The following is a 19,127-nucleotide window of genomic DNA, read 5'->3' as shown; positions in this document are numbered from 1 at the left end:
GCTTTTGTAGATAGTAAATTGACGTCAGCTTGCTAGCAAGCTAGCCAACTGCTCAGCAAACTGAACCGATAAGAAAAGTTGTGAAGTTAGCTACCCATTGCTTCGTTCTACTAGCTGAAGAACAGTTCGATAAAAGGCGCACAATTAGGCTAAATAAAACAATCTGTGCTTACCTGTAATGTTAAATCTGCCATGTCAGACTCAAAATGTCAGAAACGCGATTATGGATTTCAAACTGGGAGGGTTGGGAAAATAGCCATACACTGACCACTCTAAAGTCAGCGTCTCGTCCAGTGTCGCTCGAAAGAAACACAATTGAACAACTTTATAACCAGTTTAAATAACGTGAACAGATTTTTTTTGTTTTTGTTACCACGACCGACAACTAACAGTTGTAAAAGTGACAAAGGCGCAGTAAAGCGTTCGCACGTACCGGTTCCTCGTCCATTGAATATATTCGGTGGCAAAAGCAAACTGTCTGGACTTCCTGGCATTACACACTGCTGATGGTTTGAATAAACATCGACCCCTCCCCTTACAAAATGTCGATTGGCTGAATGTCCTGTCAACCAAAGCACAACCACAAGAATGTCCAATCAGATCGTCTCCCGTGCTATTTTGGATCATCCTTTTTGTGCACCTGCCAAGGTAACTCTTTCTCTGAAAACAAAGTTCTATTTACTCAAAACTGTTTATACCATAGCAGATTTCCATTTAACAAAATAGCCCAAATGTCCTGGCAAAATGCAGTATTGTTTTCATTATTGTTGTCAATCAATAATTACTAACCTACTGGTACTGACAACTTGGATGGAAAATTACTTAGGATGGTATGGTAGCGGACTATATTGCCACTCAGCCGATCTGTCAGGCTGCTACCGACCGTAAACTTTTGGAAAATATTGTATTTGCCAGATACAGTGCTATTTCACAGAAAAAAATTAACAACTGACTTTCAGCACGCTTATAGGGTAGGACACTCAACTTGTACGGCACTAACAGAAATGACTGATGATTGGCTGAAATAAATTGATAAGAAGATTGTGGGAGCGGTTTTGTTAGACTTCAGTGCAGTCTTTGACTTTTTTATCAGTTTGCTTCTGAAAACGTTTGTTATGGCTTTACATCCTCTACCATATCGTGGATCGAGAGTTAGCCTACCTACACTATATATACAAAAGTACGTGGACAGCCCTTCAAATTAGTGGATTTGGCTATTTCATCCACACCCGTTGCTAACAGATGTATAGAATCGAGCGCACAGCCATGCAATCTCCAAAGACAATCACCGGCAGTAGAGTGGCCTTACTGAAGAGCTTAGTGACTTTCAATGTGGCATAAAATGCCACCTTTCCAACAAGTCAGTTTGTCAAATTTCTGCCCTGGCCAAATGCTCAGCCGCAAAGTGGTAGGCCACACAAGCTCACAGAACGGGACCACCAAGTGCTAAAACTCGTCTAGCCTCGGTTGCAACACTGCCTCTGGAAGCAACGACAGCACAAGAACTGTTAGTCGGGAGCTTCATGAAATGGGTTTCCGTGGCTGAGCAGCCGCACACAAGCCTAAGATCAGTTATCACCATACACAATGCCAGCGTCAGCTGGAATGGTGTAAACCTCGCTGCCAACTGTAAAGTTTGTTGAAGAAGGACTAATGGTCTGGGGCTGTTTTTCATGGTTCGGGCAAGGCCCCTTAGTTCCGGTGAAGGGAAATCTTAACGCTACAGCATACAATGACATTCTAGACGATTTTGTGCTCCCAACTTTATTGGCAACAGTTTGGGGAAGGCCCTTTCCTGTTTCAGCATGACAATGCCCCCGTGCACAAAGCGAGGTCCATACAGAAATGGTTTGTCGAGATCGGTGTGAAAGAACTTGACTGACCTGCACAGAGCCCTGACCTCAACCCCATCGAACACCTTTGAGATTAATTGGAACGCTGACTGCGAGCCAGGCCTAATCGCAGCAATGTTCCAACATCTAGTGGAAAGCCTTCCCAGAATAGTGGAGGCTATTATAACAGGAAAGGGGCGATGAACTCCATATTAATACCCATGATTTTGGAATGAATGTCGAGGAGCAGGTGTCCACATACTTTTGGCCATATAGTGAATCTAACATAACACAGAGAGTGTTCCATTGAAGAACACCCTAACGTAAACCTGGTAGAGTTTGGCGTACTTCAAGATATTTGTCTTGGACCCTTTTTAATATTTTTACTAATGACCTAACACTAGCATTGAGTAAAGCCTGTGTGTCTATGTACGCTGATGACTATACACGTCAGCTACCACAGTAAGTGAAATCCCTGCAAGACTTAAGAGCTGCAGTCAGTTTTAGAATGGGTGGCAAGTAATAAAGAAAGCTAGTCCTAAATATACTGCTCAAAAAAATAAAGGGAACACTTAAACAACACAATGTAACTCCAAGTCAATCACACTTCTGTGAAATCAAACTGTCCACTTAGGAAGCAACACTGATTGACAATACATTTCACATGCTGTTGTGCAAATGGAATAGACAACAGGTGGAAATTATAGGCAATTAGCAAGACAGCCCCAATAAAGGAGTGGTTCTGCAGGTGGGGACCACAGACCACTTCTCAGTTCCTATGCTTCCTGGCTGATGTTTTGGTCACTTTTGAATGCTGGCGGTGCTTTCACTCTAGTGGTAGCATGAGACGGAGTCTACAACCCACACAAGTGGCTCAGGTAGTGCAGCTCATCCAGGATGGCACATCAATGCGAGCTGTGACAAGAAGGTTTGCTGTCTGTCAGCGTAGTGTCCAGAGCATGGAGGCGCTACCAGGAGACAGGCCAGTACATCAGGAGACATGGAGGAGGCCGTAGGAGGGCAACAACCCAGCAGCAGGACCGCTACCTCCGCATTTGTGCAAGGTGGAGCAGGAGGAACACTGCCAGAGCCCTGCAAAATGACCTCCAGCAGGCCACAAATGTGCATGTGTCTGCTCAAACGGTCAGAAACAGACTCCATGAGGGTGGTATGAGGGCCCGACGTCCACAGGTGGGGGTTGTGCTTACAGCCCAACACCGTGCAGGACGTTTGGCATTTGCTAGAGAACACCAAGATTGGCAAATTCGCCACTAGCGCCCTGTGCTCTTCACAGATGAAAGCAACTTCACACTGAGCACATGTGACAGACGTGACAGTCTGGAGACGCCGTGGAGAACGTTCTGCTGCCTGCAACATCCTCCAGGATGACCGGTTTGGCGGTGGGTCAGTCATGGTGTGGGGTGGCATTTATTTGGGGGGCCGCACAGCCCTCCATATGCTCACCAGAGGTAGCCTGACTGCCATTAGGTACCGAGATGAGATCCTCAGACCCCTTGTGAGACCATATGCTGGTGCGGTTGGCCCTGGGTTCCTCCTAATGCAAGACAATGCTAGACCTCATGTGGCTGGAGTGTGTCAGCAGTTCCTGCAAGAGGAAGGCATTGATGCTATGGACTGGCCCGCCCGCCCGTTCCCCAGACCTGAATCCAATTAAGCACATCTGGGACATCATGTCTCGCTCCATCCACCAACGCCACGTTGCACCACAGACTGTCCAGGAGTTGGCAGATGCTTTAGTCCTGGTCTGGGAGGAGATCCCTCAGGAGACCATCCGCCACCTCATCAGGAGCATGCCCAGACGTTGTAAGGAGGTCATACAGGCACGTGGAGGCCACACACACTACTGAGCCTCATTTTGACTTGTTTTAAGGACATTACATCAAAGTTGGATCAGCCTGTAGTGTGGTTTTCCACTTTAATTTTGAGTGTGACTCCAAATCCAGACCTCCATGGGTTGATAAATTGGATTTCCATTGATTCTTTTTGTGTGATTTTGTTGTCAGCACATTCAACTATGTAAAGAAAAAAGTATTTAATAAGATTATTTCATTCATTCAGATCTAGGATGTGTTATTTTAGTGTTCCCTTTATTTTTTTGAGCAGTATATATAAAAACTAAGAGCATTGTACACTGAACAAAAATATAAATGCAACATGTAAAGTGTTCATCCCATGTTTCATGAGCTGAAATAAAAGATCCCAGACATTTTCCAGAAGCACAAAAAGCTTATGTGTCAAATTTTGTGCACAAATTTGTTTACATCCCTGTTAGTGAGCATTTCTCCTTTGCCAAGATAATCCATCAACCTGACAGGTGTAGCATGTCAAGAAGCTGATTAAACAGCATTATCATTACACAGGTGCACCTTGTGCTGGGGACAATAAAAGGCCACTCTAAAATATGCAGTTTTGTCACACAACACAATGCCACACATGTCTCACGTTTTGAGGGAGCGTGCAATTGGCATGCTGACTGCAGGAATGTCCACCAGGGCTGTTGCCAGAAAATTGAATGTTCATTTCTCTACCATAAGCCGCCTCCAACGTTGTTTTAGAGAATTTGTCAGTATGTCCAACTGGTCTCACAACCGTACACTGTGTATGGTGTCGTGTCGGCAAATGGTTTGCTGATGTCAAAGTGGTGAACAGAGTGCCCCATGGTGGCGGTGGGATTATGGTATGGGCAGGCATAAGCTATGGACGTCGTTAATTTCCCCCTCATCTTTTCCCTTAAAGTTTCCTTAACTTTAAGTCAGTTGCACATAACTTTGTATGGTGATTTTTCCCCTTAAATTAAGTCAACAAGTTAAGGGTGCCCATGAGGTCCCTTGCTCCTGAGTGGTGCGGCGGTTTAAGGCACCGAATCTCAGTGCTAGAGGCATCACTAGGGTTCACTACAGACCCTGCCTGTATCACAACCGGCCGTGGTTGTCCCATAGGGTGGCGCACAATTGGCCCAGTGTTGTCTGGGTTAGGGTTTGGCCAGGGTAGGCAGTCATTGTAAATAAGAATTTGTTCTTAACTAACTTGCCTAGTTAAATAAAGGTTAAATAAAAATCAACTACTTTCAGTATGGATATCAATGTAAACAACATTTGTGGAGGTGAATGTTGCTTTATTCTACTCTGGTTACAAAAGGAAAACATCAATCAGCTAACTACTTAGCTAAACAATGGAAAGTGCACAAACCTTGGCTACAAAGCCAACTTGCTAGTTAGCTATAGCTACTCTGTAAGCGAGCTTGATGTACTAGAATGTAATATAAACAAGTTGAGAAAAAAAAGTAACAAGGAACATGGTTTATTATCTTCTTAAGTAATTTGGTTATCTTGTCTTGATTGTAGAAGTTCTATTCTGCTATCTCACAAAATGAAAGCCAACTCTTTGATGTGACATTTAGTCAGTGAATCAAGCCGTCTTGATGGTAACCAGATACTCTTTCTGCCACACATGCCTTAAAACTACTGTAAAACCCCTTAAGTATGCCCTTACCTAAGGAAATATTTGAGAGGCTCTATGCAACGCCCTTAATAAATTCCCTTTTAGCTAAGGAAAAATGATTCCTTAAGGGAAACACTTAAGAAGTGTTATGCAACAGGCCCTGGCCCTTAAATGTACACGGGTGGCTAATATCAGTAACATGCATGTCAAATCTCTCCTGGCTTAAAGTAGAGGAGAGATTGACTGCATCACTACTGGTCTTTATGACTATTGATGCGTTGAAAGTACCGAACTGTCTGTTCAAACAGCTAACACACAGCTCAGACACCCATACATAAACTCAGCAAAAAAAGAAACGTTTTTCAAAGATAATTCGTAAAAATCCAAACTTCACAGATCTTCATTGTGAAGGGTTTAAACACAGTTTCCCATGCTTGTTCAATGAACCATAAACAATTAATGAACATGCACCTGTGGAACAGTCGTTAAGACACCAACAGCTTACAGACGGTAGGCAATTAAGGTCACAGTTATGAAAACTTAGGACACTAAAAAGGCCTTTCTAATGACTCTGAAAAACACCAAAAGAAAGATGCCCAGGGTCCCTGCTCATCTGCGTGAACGTGCCTTGGGCATGCTGCAAGGAGACATGAGGACTGCAGATGTGGCCAGGGCAATAAATTGCAATGTCCGTACTGTGAGACGCCTAAGACAGCGCTACAGGGAGACAGGACGGACAGCTGATCGTCCTCACAGTGGCAGACCATGTGTAACAACACCTGCACAGGATCGGTACATCCGAACATCACACCTGCGGGACAGGTACAGGATGGCAACAACAACTGTCCAAGTTACACCAGGAACGCACAATCCCTCCATCAGTGCTCAGACTGTCCGTAATAGGCTGAGAGAGGCTGGACTAAGGGCTTGTAGGCCTGTTGTAAGGCAGGTCCTCACCAGACATCACCGGCAACCATGTCGCCTATGGGCACAAACCCACCGTCGCTGGACCAGATAGGACTGGCAAGAAGTGCTCTTCACTGACGAGTCGCGGTTTTGTCTCACCAGGGGTGATGGTCGGTTCCTGTTTATCGTCGAAGGAATGAGCGTTACACTGAGGCCTGTACTCTGGAGCGGGATCGATTTGGAGGTGGAGGGTCCGTCATGATCTGGGGTGGTGTGTCAGCATCATCGGACTGAGCTTGTTGTCATTAGAGCCATAGAGCCATAACTACATGTAACTCTCTGCCATATCAAGTAACTCAAGCGAGTAGTATCAGATTTAAAAAACAGATAGAACACCAAGGCACAACGCGGACTGTGAAGAGACAAACACACACACACAAGCATATGCACACACTTTAACTCACTGTATTTATGGTATTTGTAAATTTGTAATAGAGTAATAAGGTAATGTCTTGTATGCTGTATATTTTTAATGATGTAGGCTGTTGTGTTTTGCTGTGATGTAATTGGGGGGGGGCATCCTCTTCTGGCTGACTGAGCATCATAACCACTGGGAACAGAGGCAGTCCAGAGACACAGCGACCCTGTCCGTAAACACCTCCCAAACACCATCCCCACTCACACTCAGACTGGAAGGAACCGGTCATTCACAAGCAACACAGCAAAATACCCAAGGTGGAGCCACCACTAAATCATCCACCCACCCAACCAACTCCCCCAGATCTACACAAGTGCCCCAAAGGCAGAGGCCAGGGGCAGACTGAGTCTATTATAGGGTTTTTCCATTACAGCACCACTGTGTTGCCAATGATTATGTTAATGTTTTTTTTTTTGGCGGGGGGGACTGTTTTTCCATAGCTAGGGTTGACACTGAAGACTTATGAAGAGCAGAATCAACAACCTCTGCATCGTCAACACAATTGCTTTGTGAGGTGTTAACAGTGGAAGGTGTTAGCCAATGATTTATATATACACTAGATGACTAATAGGGGGCACTGTATTGAAGCCACCTTGCCTCCATCTTGGCACTCCCCCACAATTGTAAAACATATTTTGGAAGCTATAGAACTGCATTTATTCATGTTTACATTCATTTGACATGTTTATTCTATTACAGACACCTTAATGCATACTTTAAAAGTATATCTGAGCTAGATTACTAATGTTACTGTCCCCACTACAACAAAAAATACTGAAATACATGTCATTTTTTTCCTTAAAACATTTAATTGAAATACTGTAGAATTCCATTCATTCCAAAGGAGGACTGCTCCTACTGGGGAGTGCCAATATGTCCGACCGGTGACTTCAAAGCCTCTCAACGGGCAATACATTATGTAAATGCCAGCTGAAAAATACCAGTGGCCTTGTCTTGGTCCCAAGTCAGAGCTGGTCCACTGAGGCCATGGTCCAGCGATACACTAGAGCCGGGCTGTGGAAACACAAAAGTCTGAGCCTTTTTGGTAAAACAACGGGGTGAATCCCCATTATGTATCAGGATCAGAAAGTTTAGACATCAAAATGTATTTACATTTTCTCCCCTGTGCAAGATACACATTTGGAGATTGTATTTTGTACCATGCATGGCATATTCCCATTAAATGATGTGTAAAGTTTGTGGAGGTGTAGGGCTGTGTGATGACTATCATCCCTTTGTCTTGATTTTGGTGGTCTTTCACAAGCCAGGTTGACCAATACTGACACCTATATGATATTCATAAGTACTGCAGGGTGAAGGCTCACTTTTCATAGAGATACCGGCTCTGCCAGTAGCTTTCGTCTCCCCCACAAACACACCACAGCTGCCATCCGAGCGCAACAGTGACAAACAAAAGCAAAGTCTGGGTCTCACTGTAAATAGATTATTTGACACATTTTCACTATGTTCTTCTCACTTCTATTGTCTGGGATACAATTTCTAAGCATTATAAAATATGTTGCAGGTGTCAAGTTTCATGTTCGTTCATGTTTTATCCCATTTGAAGTCTGTGCCTCCCTCTCCACCATGTCAATGATGAGGCCTGGTTGGTACAGGCTGGGACAGTCATTGATCCTCCATTTGCTATGCAATATCTATGTATAGTGCTTAAGATGTGAAGTGATTCAGATGTGGTCAATTCAAACCAGGACTCAATACAAAATCTAATATTGAGTTACTTTAAAACATAAGCATGAATACATTTAGCTTTACATTCCTTCAACAAAGATGCATTCTTCTACAAAAGGACAATTGTTTTCAATACTTTTCTAAACATATTCAGGATTTAGTCTGTATTTAGTCTGTTTGATTCAAAAGAGACCATCTAAAAGACTAATATATAGATACTATACATTTCAGCCTAAAGCAATAAACAGGGGGACCATGTGCAGTGCATTTCAAGTTTACAAAAGCGACGAGTCTGATTGCCTGCTCGTCAATGCAAGAGAAAGCGCTACATTTCAGGCAGTATGGAGTGGTATCCTTAGTTGGAGTACAATACTACAGACTCAGCCTTTTCCATCCTCTTGTGGACAGAACATATGGATTCAGGCTCTGATATTTGCACTAAAGCAAAACTGTAAAAGATAAACTTATTTTTGTGGAGCTGTGCCAAGCAGAAAAAGCCTTTAGCCAAATAATGACAACCATGTGTCATCATGTTTATGCATATAAGTTCCCCTTTATAAATACATGCAGTGAGGGGACAGTGAAGACTAGGGAAACTGACACTGCCTAGTGAACACTGGGAAACATTGACAGGGGGAATTACGAGAAAAATGTGTTTTTCAGAACTACTAAATTCTCCCTGAGGATGGAACAAAATAAATTACTTAGACCAATTTCTCTCTCCATCCTCTGGAAACTGAGTACATGAATCAAAAAGTCGATTCATGGATCTCAGGTAAAATAAGGCCTTCAGCATACAGGACAAACAGCTTTTGAGACATTAAGCCTTACAACAAATAACATATCAGCCTCGATTCATGCTCCATATAACAATTAAAAGGTCCAATGCAGCCATTTTTATCTCAATATCAAATCATTTCTGGGTAACAATTAAGTACCTTACTGGGATTGTTTTCAATTAAAATGATCAAAAATATACAAAAATAGCTTCTTATCAAAAAGCAATTTCTCAAGCAAGAATTTTGCTAGGACTGTCTGGGAATGGTCTGAGTTAGGAGGGGAAAACAGAACATGTGCTGTTATGGGCAGAAAGGTTTGGAACTCTTTATTGGTCTATTAACTAATTTACCGCATGGTGATGTCACCATGGAAGGCCAAATTCCATCCCCAAAAAACAAGCTGTAATTTCAGGCAGTCTTTTCAAACAGCTCTTATACTAAAAGGGCATTATAATTTTCACAATTTCACAGTATTATTCCAACGTCAGTGTGGAAATATACATATAAAATACAAGAATATCTTGTTTTTGACTGCACTGGGCCTTTAATATTAATCATTTCAGTCAAATGTATGATAAAAAGCATCACAATGCAATGCTAGCGATCACTCATTTGATTTGTGTAAAAAAAAAAGATTCAAGTCTGGTTGAAGTTAAAGAAAATTACCTTAAAGTGCATTATTAAGTGTTTCTTGTTTAATTGTAGTGAGAGGAAGCTTGGTGGTGGAAGTGTTTGCTCATTGCAGTTTAAATGTAATGGAGCAAAACGAGAGACCTCATGCACACAGGTCCTCATTCACACAGACCATTGCCCTGTCCCATTGCAGATATTTTTCTCCATTCTGCAGCACTGGGGACAGAGCACTCCCACACTTGCTGATGCGGTGTCTCCCAGTGTAATGCACTTTGACTAAGGCCGCACTACGCCACTACGCCCTCACAGACTTATTGAAAAGGGACATGGAATATCCTGCACCCTGGAAATTCACACATTTACAGACTGTAGACTTCAGATGCAGAGAAGGTCCGAAGGAACAAATGTCAAATCAGGACTTCCTGTCCGAAATGTTAAACAGGTAGTGACAACGTAACACCCCAAACCTTGATCAATAGGTAGGCTAATCAGTGTGTTGCATCATAATTGCTAAATACAATATATAAACAGTTGCTGAATATGTTGTTATAGTATTGTAACTAAACTTATATGCTAGCAGCATCTATTATTTGAGTGCTGTCTGTACGGACCACATTTAAATAAATATCTGGTTATAATACGAAAATAAATTAGCATCAAGACACACACATCTTCTTACCAGCTGTTTTAAGACTAAGTGGACAATAAGACACTATGGGCATTCAACCTGCATCGCCTTTTCAGTTCAAATCAGTTTAACATTCTTATCAAGTCAAACAATGAGAAAAAGGAAAACCACAGTTTGGATTTCTTTTGAATGGGGCAAAACAATACATGAATTAATCAGTTCAACCAAAATTCTGAGTTGAGGTTTTTCTCCCTCGAGACAAATTTGCCACAGCTAGTGCCCTAATAGTTGCAGAATTGGGGAGTGCTGCGTTAAAGGGGGACAGATAATACATAAGAACCTTTTAGATGACAATCAAAAAAGCCCTTTTTGTGAATTAGGCTTTGGTTGTCTTTCACAAGCCAGATAGGTTAACCAATACTGCCACCTATAGGATAGTAATATGGGACGAAGGGTCAAACATTTACTTGATATGTGCTCCCCCAGTTGATTTTGTCAGTCCCCAGTTCCCACAAACATACAACAGCCGCCACAATGCAACAGTCACGAACAAAAGCAGCTTCTTGGTCCCTAAATACATTATTATTAGCAAACTTCAAGCTGGTTGGAGAATGTTGGTGTTCCAGTGAAGAGATTGCTTTTTAGTTAACCTGGATGACAAAATAACACATTAAATAATGATGATTAAAGGTTACATCTATGAGAGAGGATCCCCATACCTCCCTCCAAGTCACAGTGTCTGTCCACATCTGTCCATCACTTCTTTTAGTCTAAAGTTCTCCAACCCTGTTCCTGGTGGGGGGGTTGGAGCTACCCTCCTGGAGGTAGCTCTCCAGGAACAGGGTTGGAGAACCCCGTTTTAGTTGTTAGTGTTGTAGTATATATCTCCCCCTTCCATTCACCTCGACCCACCTGTCCTCATAACATTCACAGAATGAGACAACGTTTCCAACAATCCCAGCAACAACCCCTTCTTTCCGAGTCACCTGCTCCGCTGCTTGGTAACTCTTCCCACTCAGTCTCCTACTCCTCGCTCTCCTCTTTTTCTCTCCAAAAAGAAAAGCAAAAAATAACCCTTTGGCTTTTAGGGGAGGTGCTCCCTCCCTTTCCTCCTGGTCCTCACCGAGACACGACCCCCAAGCTTATCTTGAGGTTCTCGTAGACCACGTAGCTAATGCTGACTGCTGGAATGACCTTCATGAAGTTGGGGGCCAGGCCCCGGTAGAGTCCGAACACACCCTCAGTCTTCACGATGTGTTTAAACAGCCCTGACATGGTCATCTGGGGACCGCCCTCGATGGTGGCTGAGGGGACACAACATGAGAGGAAGATAGATGAGAGACAAGAAATACACATCAACACTAGGGATGTACCGATCTGGAAACAAAGTTAAAAAAAATGTATTTGACCTTTATCAAACCAGGTAAACCTAGGTGAGAACAAGTTCTCATTTACAACTGCGCCCTGGCCAAGATAAAGCAAAGCAGTGCGACACAAACAACAACAACACAGAGTTACACATGGAATAAACAAGCATACAGTCAATAACACAATAGAAAAAAAAGAAAAAGTCTATATATAGTGTGTGCAAATGGCGTGAGGAGGCAAGGCAATAAATAGGCCATAGTAGCGAAGTAATTACAATTTAGCAAATGAACACTTGAGTGATAGATGAGCAGATGGTGATGAAATACTGGTGTGCAAAAGAGCAGAAAAGTAAATAAAAACAATATGGGGATGAGGTAGGTAGATTGGGTGGGCTATTTACAGATGGGCCAAGGACAGCTGCAGCGATCGGTTAGCTGCTCAGATAACTGATGTTTAAAGTTAGTGAGGGAAATATAAGTCTCCAGCTTCAGCGATTTTTGCAATTCGTTCCAGTCATTGGCAGTAGAGAATTGGAAGGAAAGGTGGCCAAAGGAGGTGTTGGCTTTGGGGATGACCAGTGAGATGTACCTGCTGGAGCGAGTGCTAGAGGTGGGTGTTGTTATCGTGACCAGTGAACTGAGATAAGGCGGAGCTTTATCTAGCATAGACTTATAGATGACCTGGAGCCAGTGGGTCTGGCGACGAATATGTAGTGAGGGCCAGCTGACTAGAGCATACAGGTCGCAGTGGTGGGTGGTATAAGAAGCTTTGGTGACAAAATGGATGGCACTGTGATAGACTGCATCCAGTTTGCTGAGCAGAGTATTGGAAGCTATTTTGTAAATGACATCACCGAAGTCGAGGATCGGTAGGATAGTCAGTTTTACGAGGGTATGTTTGGCGGCGTGAGTGAAGGAGGCTTTGTTGCGAAATAGGAAGCCGATTCTAGATTTAATTTTGGATTGGAGATGTTCAATATGAGTCTGGAAGGAGAGTTTACAGTCTAGCCAGACACCTAGTTATTTGTAGTTGTCCACATATTCTAAGTCAGAACCGTCCAGAGTAGTGATGCTAGTCGGGCAGACGGGTGCGGGCAGCGAACAGTTGAAAAGCATGCATTTGGTTTTACTAGCGTTTAAGAGCAGTTGGAGGCCACGGAAGGAGTGTTGTATGGTATTGAAGTGCGTTTGGGGGTTCGTTAACACAGTGTCCAAAGAAGGGCCAGATGTATACAGAATGGTGTCGTCTGCGTAGAGGTAGATCAGGGAATCACCCGCAGCAAGAGCGACATCGTTGATATATACAGAGAAAAGAGTCGGCCCGAGAATTGAACCCTGTGGTACCCCCATAGAGACTGCCAGAGGTCCAGACAACAGGCCCTACGCTTTGACACACTGAACTCTGTCTGAGAAGTAGTTGGTGAACCAAGCGAGGCAGTCATTTGAGAAACCAAGGCTGTTGAGTCTGCCAATAAGAATACGGTGATTGACAGAGTCGAAAGCCTTTGGCCAGGTCGATGAAGACGGCTGCACAGTACTTTCTTTTATCGATGGCGGTTATGATATCGTTTAGTACCTTGAGCGTGGCTGAGGTGCACAAGTGACCAGCTCAAAAACCTGATTACACAGCAGAGAAGGTACGGTGGGATTCAAAATGGTCAGTGATCTGTTTATTAACTTGGCTTTCGAAGACTTTAGAAAGGCAGGGCAGGATGGATATAGGTCTATAACAGTTTGGGTTTAGAGTGTTGCGGCAGCTTTCCAATCTTTAGGGATCTCAGACGATATGAAAGAGAGGTTGAGCAGACTGGTAATAGGGGTTGCAACAATGGCGGCAGATCATTTGTAGAAAGAGAGGGTCCAGATTGTCTAGCCCAGCTGATTTGTACGGGTCCAGGTTTTGCAGCTCTTTCAGAACATCTGCTATCTGGATTTGGGTGAAGGAGAAGCTGGGGAGGCTTGGGCAAGTAGCTGCGGGAGGTGAGGAGCTGTTGACCGAGGTTGTGGTAGCCAGGAGGAAAGCATGGCCAGCTGTAGAGAAATTCTTATTGAAATTCTCGATTATTGTGGATTTATCGGTGGTGACAGTGTTACCTACCCTCAGCGCAGTGGGCAGCTGGGAGGAGTTGCTCTTATTCTCCATGGACTTTACAGCGCCCCAGAACTTTTTGGAGTTAGAGCTACAGGATGCAAATTTCTGTTTGAAAAAGTTAGCCTTTGCTTTCCTGACTGACTCCGTGTATTGGTTCCCGACTTCCCTGAAAAGTTGCATATCGCGGGGACTTTTCGATGCTAGTGCAGTCCGCCACAGGATGTTTTTGTGCTGGTCGAGGGCAGTCAGGTCTGGAGTGAACCAAGGGCTATATCTGTTCTTAGTTCTACATTTTTTGAAAGGGGCATGCTAATTTAAGATGGTGAGGAAATTACTTTTAAAGAACGACGGCATCCTCGACTGACGGGGTGAGGTCAATATCTTTCCAGGATATCCAGGCCAGGTCGATTAGAAAGGCCTGCTCGCAGAAGTGTTTTAGGGAGCGTTTGACAGTGATGAGGGGTGGTCGTTTGACCGCGGACCCATAGTGGATGCAGGCAAAGAGGCAGTGATCGCTGAGATCCTGATTGAAAACAGCAGAGGTGTATTTGGAGGGCAAGTTGGTCAGGATAATATCTATGTTTACGGATTTAGGGTTGTACCTGGTGGGTTCCTTGATAATTTGTGTGAGATTGAGGGCATCTAGCTTAGATTGTAGGACTGCCGGGGTGTTAAGCATATCCCAGTTTAGGTCACCTAACAGAACGAACTCTGAAGATAGATGGGGGGCAATCAATTCACATATGGTGACCAGGGCACAGCGAGAGACTTATTTCTGGAGAGATTAATTTTTTAAATTAGAAGCTCAAACTGTTTGGGCATAGACCTGGAAAGTATGACAGAACTTTGCAGGCTAACTCCTCCCCCTTTGGCAGTTCAATCTTGACAGAAAATGTTGTAGTTGGGTATGGAAATCTCAAAATGTCGACAACTATCTGATATGGAAACTATATATAACATCTGTAATAAAATACACTACCCCTGTACCAGTACGGAGACAGACGTATTACGCATCCCCGATTAACACATTCCATTGTACCACCGATTATGGTTGGTCCATGAACCAACACTGTCACCAATTAATTCTATGCAAGTGATCTTATGAAACTCCAAATAGAAATGGGCAGAGGGCGTACCTTGTGCCTGCATGCGGGTCCTGACCAGGGCCAGGGGGTAGCTAGCCAGCTGGCCACAGGTGCTGGAAGTGGTACCGCAGGCTAAAAGGACAAACACCCCTGGGTCTGCACTGTCTGTGGCGTAGCGCTGCAGCCACGAGTTCTTCAGAGTCTGGATGGAGGAAGGAGAAGGGAGAAAGAAATAGACAATGAGGTTAGTTGTAGAGAAAGTAGATGTGTGGTAGCAAGAGATAAGAATGACAGTGAGACTAATAGTATTAAACAACTTCCTTTCAATTCCCTCCATTCACTCACTCACACCCACCCACCTCGTAGACGGCCAGGTCAATGCCAGCGTAGGGGATGATGCCTATCAAGTTGGGAATGTAGCCCTTGTAGAAGGCGGCCATGCCCTCCTTCCGGAAGATGTGTTTGGCGCAGTCAGCGATGCCAGAGAACTGTCCTGTCTTCCTCAGGGCTAGGCGGGTCTTTAACACCTCCATGGGGTAGATGCTGCTCTGAGCGATGGCTCCAGCCAGGGATCCAGCCACAAACCTCTCCAGGATGCCCAGGGTCTCCTGGTTGCTGCCTATCAACCGTTTGATCTGGACAACAACAACTATTGTTAGTGTCAGTTCTGAACAACTAGGACATGAGGACCTAGTTAAGACAAAGTTGTTAAGCGAGTTGCTTAACATTTTTCCTCTGAGTATGTTTCTAGACAGAGTCTGAAGGAGTCATTTTTTGCCCAAAGGACCGTAAATTACAGAGCTGTTGATACCACATCTTTCATTGGCTTCAATTGACAACACTAGAAAGGGTCCCGTCATGTCAAAGTAAGGGTGCTGAACGATAGGTTTACCTGCTCGTAAGCCATGAACTTGATGGCCGACTCGGGGGCAATCTTGATGACGTTCATGCCATTGCCTCGCCATAGCGACCTCATGCCACCCTCACGGATCATGTGGGTGAAGCCGCCGGCGATGCACATGCTGTTGGTACGGGTGGCGTGAACCTGGAGACCAAGCCGAGAGACAATTTAGTCAACACAAAATTCACATTATTCAAATCACCACGTTGCATGTGAACTCAAGTTATTGAAATGCATTGTAACAGGGAGGAACTGGATGCAACTTCACATCCTAAAATCCCCTTATAACATTGTTCATATTTTCATGACTTTTGCCGTTATTGTACTTACCCTGATTATGCTATAATGAATGAGAATTTCTCTCTCGGCTCATAAAAAAAAACTGGATGTGAGTGAAGAACCGAGGGATGAACAGATCGAGAAAGAGAGACAAACTCTGAGCTGTTATTTATGCCAGTCTGCTTCTGCTGGTGGAACACACGCTGCTAACATCATTGACCAACAGACACACATGAACATTCCCTTGCATTGGCTCTCTTCCACCCAATCACGTTACAACCCGAGGGTGAGCTCGGGCCTTAGGGATTGATCTGGGTATGTAATTATAATGTATATTTGTCTACATCTATAATTTGTTTATGGCGTATATGTCTAAGTTGTTACGTCGGATATTTGTCTGAGACATTGTTCCCCCCTGCTGCTGTCTTGGTTGGACCAGGTCGCTCTTGAAAAATAGATTTCATCCCAATAATACTACCTGGATAAATAAGGTTGAATAAAAAATGAAATGTGAGAAAGCTGAACTCTGCCTCCTACTCTGCCATGTCACCCATCTGTGTCTCAATCCCTGGTGCATCATATCAGTGGAATTGCACTTGCTAGCAGAAACGGTGTCCTAAGGACAGACCTTATGCAATTGTCTCTCTGCTATAGACGGGTTAGCTGACAACATCAGAAGTCTGTGTTGTTGTGATTCTGGATGGCCAGATAGCTAGCAACAATGACAAGAAGCTGCCATGTAGGGAATCGTAGGTGGTTCATTTCATATAGTTTTATCTTGTTCTTAATATCATATGTTGTTTTGAGGTGTTTTGACTGATGTCACATCTATGCTAATATGGCAAAAATTCATTTACATTTAAGTCATTTAGCAGACGCTCTTATCCAGAGCGACTTACAAATTGGTGGATTCACCTTATGATATCCAGTGGAACAACCACTTTACAATAGTGCATCTAAATCTTTTATGGGGGGGTTAGAAAGGTTTCCTTTATCCTATCCTATGTATTCCTTAAAGAGGTGGGGTTTCAGGTGTCTCCGGAAGGTGGTGATTGACTCCGCTAGCTAGCTAACCAACCAACAACTGTAACGATGTAAGAGAGACAAGTGCTCATTGTGCAAATATATTTATGCTTTCAATAAACAATCTAAGCCAACCCCGTCTGTTTTGCTCCATAGTTGCGCACGCACCCGTCTATAGGACTAACACATAGATACGTGATATTACTACTGTTTAGGGTAGAAGTAGGGTCTGAAGTTTGTTTTTAACGTGAGACAAAATCCTGACTGGCTGTTTAAAGTTAAAGTGAACTAAGAAGCGTTGCATTAAAGGGGATCCGGGTTCACTTGCAGTGTGAACACAAAGAACCGAGTTCTTGTCCCTTTTGCGTGAGGTCAGTTCTTGCCATATCTTCTCAAAGGAAGTGTCCTTACCTGCATGAGCACTTTGAGCCGGTCCAGAGGTGCTGTGCAGGTTCGAGACACGGCGCCGGCTGCCCCTCCAGCCACTAGGTGTCGCCACCACATCCCAGTCTTCTTCTCCTCGGCGGTGAACTCATCTGGGACCATCAGACTCTCCCCAACATCGAAGATCTGACGGACAAACAAAGAGGTGCCGGTAAGATGACCGGTCAATTGAGTTTTTCCTCTGGCCTAAACAATATCAACACAACTATAGGCAAACCCATTTCAAAATGTCCATGAACACTGTCAACGAAAACGTGTCTTGCGATGTTCGACAAGGCACGTAGGTATTTACATGGAAATAACATAGGCAAGTACAGTGTAATAATCACACACATTACAGTGCATGTACATTGTTGAGTAGTACCTTCAACAGCTCTATCAGACGTCCGCATACTTTTAGAGGCTAAAACCTGAGGCGTATTATGTGGGGCGGGGGGGGGGGGTTGATGTTTGTAAAAAAAAAACTATACAATAATTATATTAGATACAGAGGCCCATTATCAGCAACCATCACTCCTGTGTTCCAATGGCACGTTGTGTTAGCTAATCCAAGTTTATAAAAGGCTAATTGAAAACCCGTTTGCAATTATGTTAGCACACCTGAAAACTGTTGTCCTGATTAAAGAAGCAATAAACTGGCCTTCTTTAGACTAGTTGAGTATCTGGAGCATCAGCATTTGTGGGTTGAAGAGGCGACTCCGGGATGCTGGCCTTCTAGGCAGAGTTGCAAAGAAAAAGCCATATCTCAGACTGGCCAATAAAAAGAAAAGATTAAGATGGGCAAAAGAACACAGACACTGGACAGAGGAACTCTGCCTAGAAGGTCAACATCCTGGAGTCGCATCTTCACAGTTGACGTTGAGACTGGTGTTTTGCGGGTACTATTTAATGAAGCTGCCAATTGAGGACTTGTGAGGCGTCTGTTTCTCAAACTAAACACTCTAATGTACTTGTCCTTTTGCTCAGTTGTGCACCGGGGCCTCCCATTCCTCTTTCTATTCTGGTTAGAGACAGTTTGCGCTGTTCTTTGAAGGGAGTAGTACACAGCGTTGTATGAGATCTTCAGTTTCTTGGAAATTTCTCGCAAGGAATAGTTCTTTGTTTCTGCCCATTTTGAGCCGGGAATCTAATCCACAAATGCTGATGCTCCAGATACCCAACTAGTCTAAAGAAGGCCAGTTTTATTGCTTCTTTAATCAGAACTGCAGTTTTCAGCTGTGCTAACATAATTGTAAAAGGGTTTTCTAATGATCAATTAGCCTTTTAAAATTATAAACTTGGATTTGCTAACACAACATGCCATTGGAACACAGGAGTGATGGTTGCTGGTAATGGGCCTTTGTACGCCCATGTAGATATTCCATTAAAAATCTGCCGTTTCCAGCTACAATAGTAATTTACAACATTAGCAATGTCTACACTGTATTTCTGATCAATTTGATGTTATTTTAAAAATGGACCAACATTTTTTTCTGTCCAACATTTCTAAGTGACCCCAAACTTTTGAACGGTAGTATAGATTATATATC

The 19,127-nt window shown here is 43.6% G+C and overlaps 2 protein-coding genes across 8 annotated transcripts in view; both read right to left on the bottom strand.

The window, feature by feature from the left end:
• pkn3 (protein kinase N3) overlaps positions 1 to 514 on the bottom strand; it is a 28,901-nt gene extending 28,387 nt beyond the window's left edge. For 2 of the 3 annotated variants that reach the window (XM_014143065.2, XM_045693178.1), the window contains exon 1: positions 174 to 503. In XM_014143065.2, coding sequence (XP_013998540.1) covers positions 174 to 194 — 21 coding nt within the window. In that variant the 5' untranslated portion in view covers positions 195 to 503. Of the gene's footprint in view, positions 1 to 173 lie in introns of all 3 variants that reach the window. The other variant, XM_045693182.1, reaches the window with a different exon arrangement.
• A 7,889-nt stretch (positions 515 to 8,403) lies between these two features.
• slc25a25b (solute carrier family 25 member 25b) overlaps positions 8,404 to 19,127 on the bottom strand; it is a 48,656-nt gene continuing 37,932 nt past the window's right edge. For all 5 annotated transcript variants that reach the window (XM_014143088.2, XM_014143092.2, XM_014143101.2 and 2 more), the window contains 5 exons: positions 17,566 to 17,724; positions 15,844 to 15,996; positions 15,311 to 15,586; positions 15,003 to 15,153; positions 8,404 to 11,711 (listed from right to left, as the gene is read on the bottom strand). In XM_014143088.2, the coding sequence (XP_013998563.1) occupies positions 11,527 to 11,711; positions 15,003 to 15,153; positions 15,311 to 15,586; positions 15,844 to 15,996; positions 17,566 to 17,724 (924 nt within the window). In that variant the 3' untranslated portion in view covers positions 8,404 to 11,526. The remainder of the gene's footprint in view (positions 11,712 to 15,002; positions 15,154 to 15,310; positions 15,587 to 15,843; positions 15,997 to 17,565; positions 17,725 to 19,127) is intronic.

Source organism: Salmo salar, chromosome ssa01, assembly GCF_905237065.1.
Source record: "Salmo salar chromosome ssa01, Ssal_v3.1, whole genome shotgun sequence".
Classification (NCBI taxonomy): Eukaryota; Metazoa; Chordata; class Actinopteri; order Salmoniformes; family Salmonidae; genus Salmo; species Salmo salar.
This window is presented reverse-complemented; position numbering and strand designations above follow the sequence as displayed.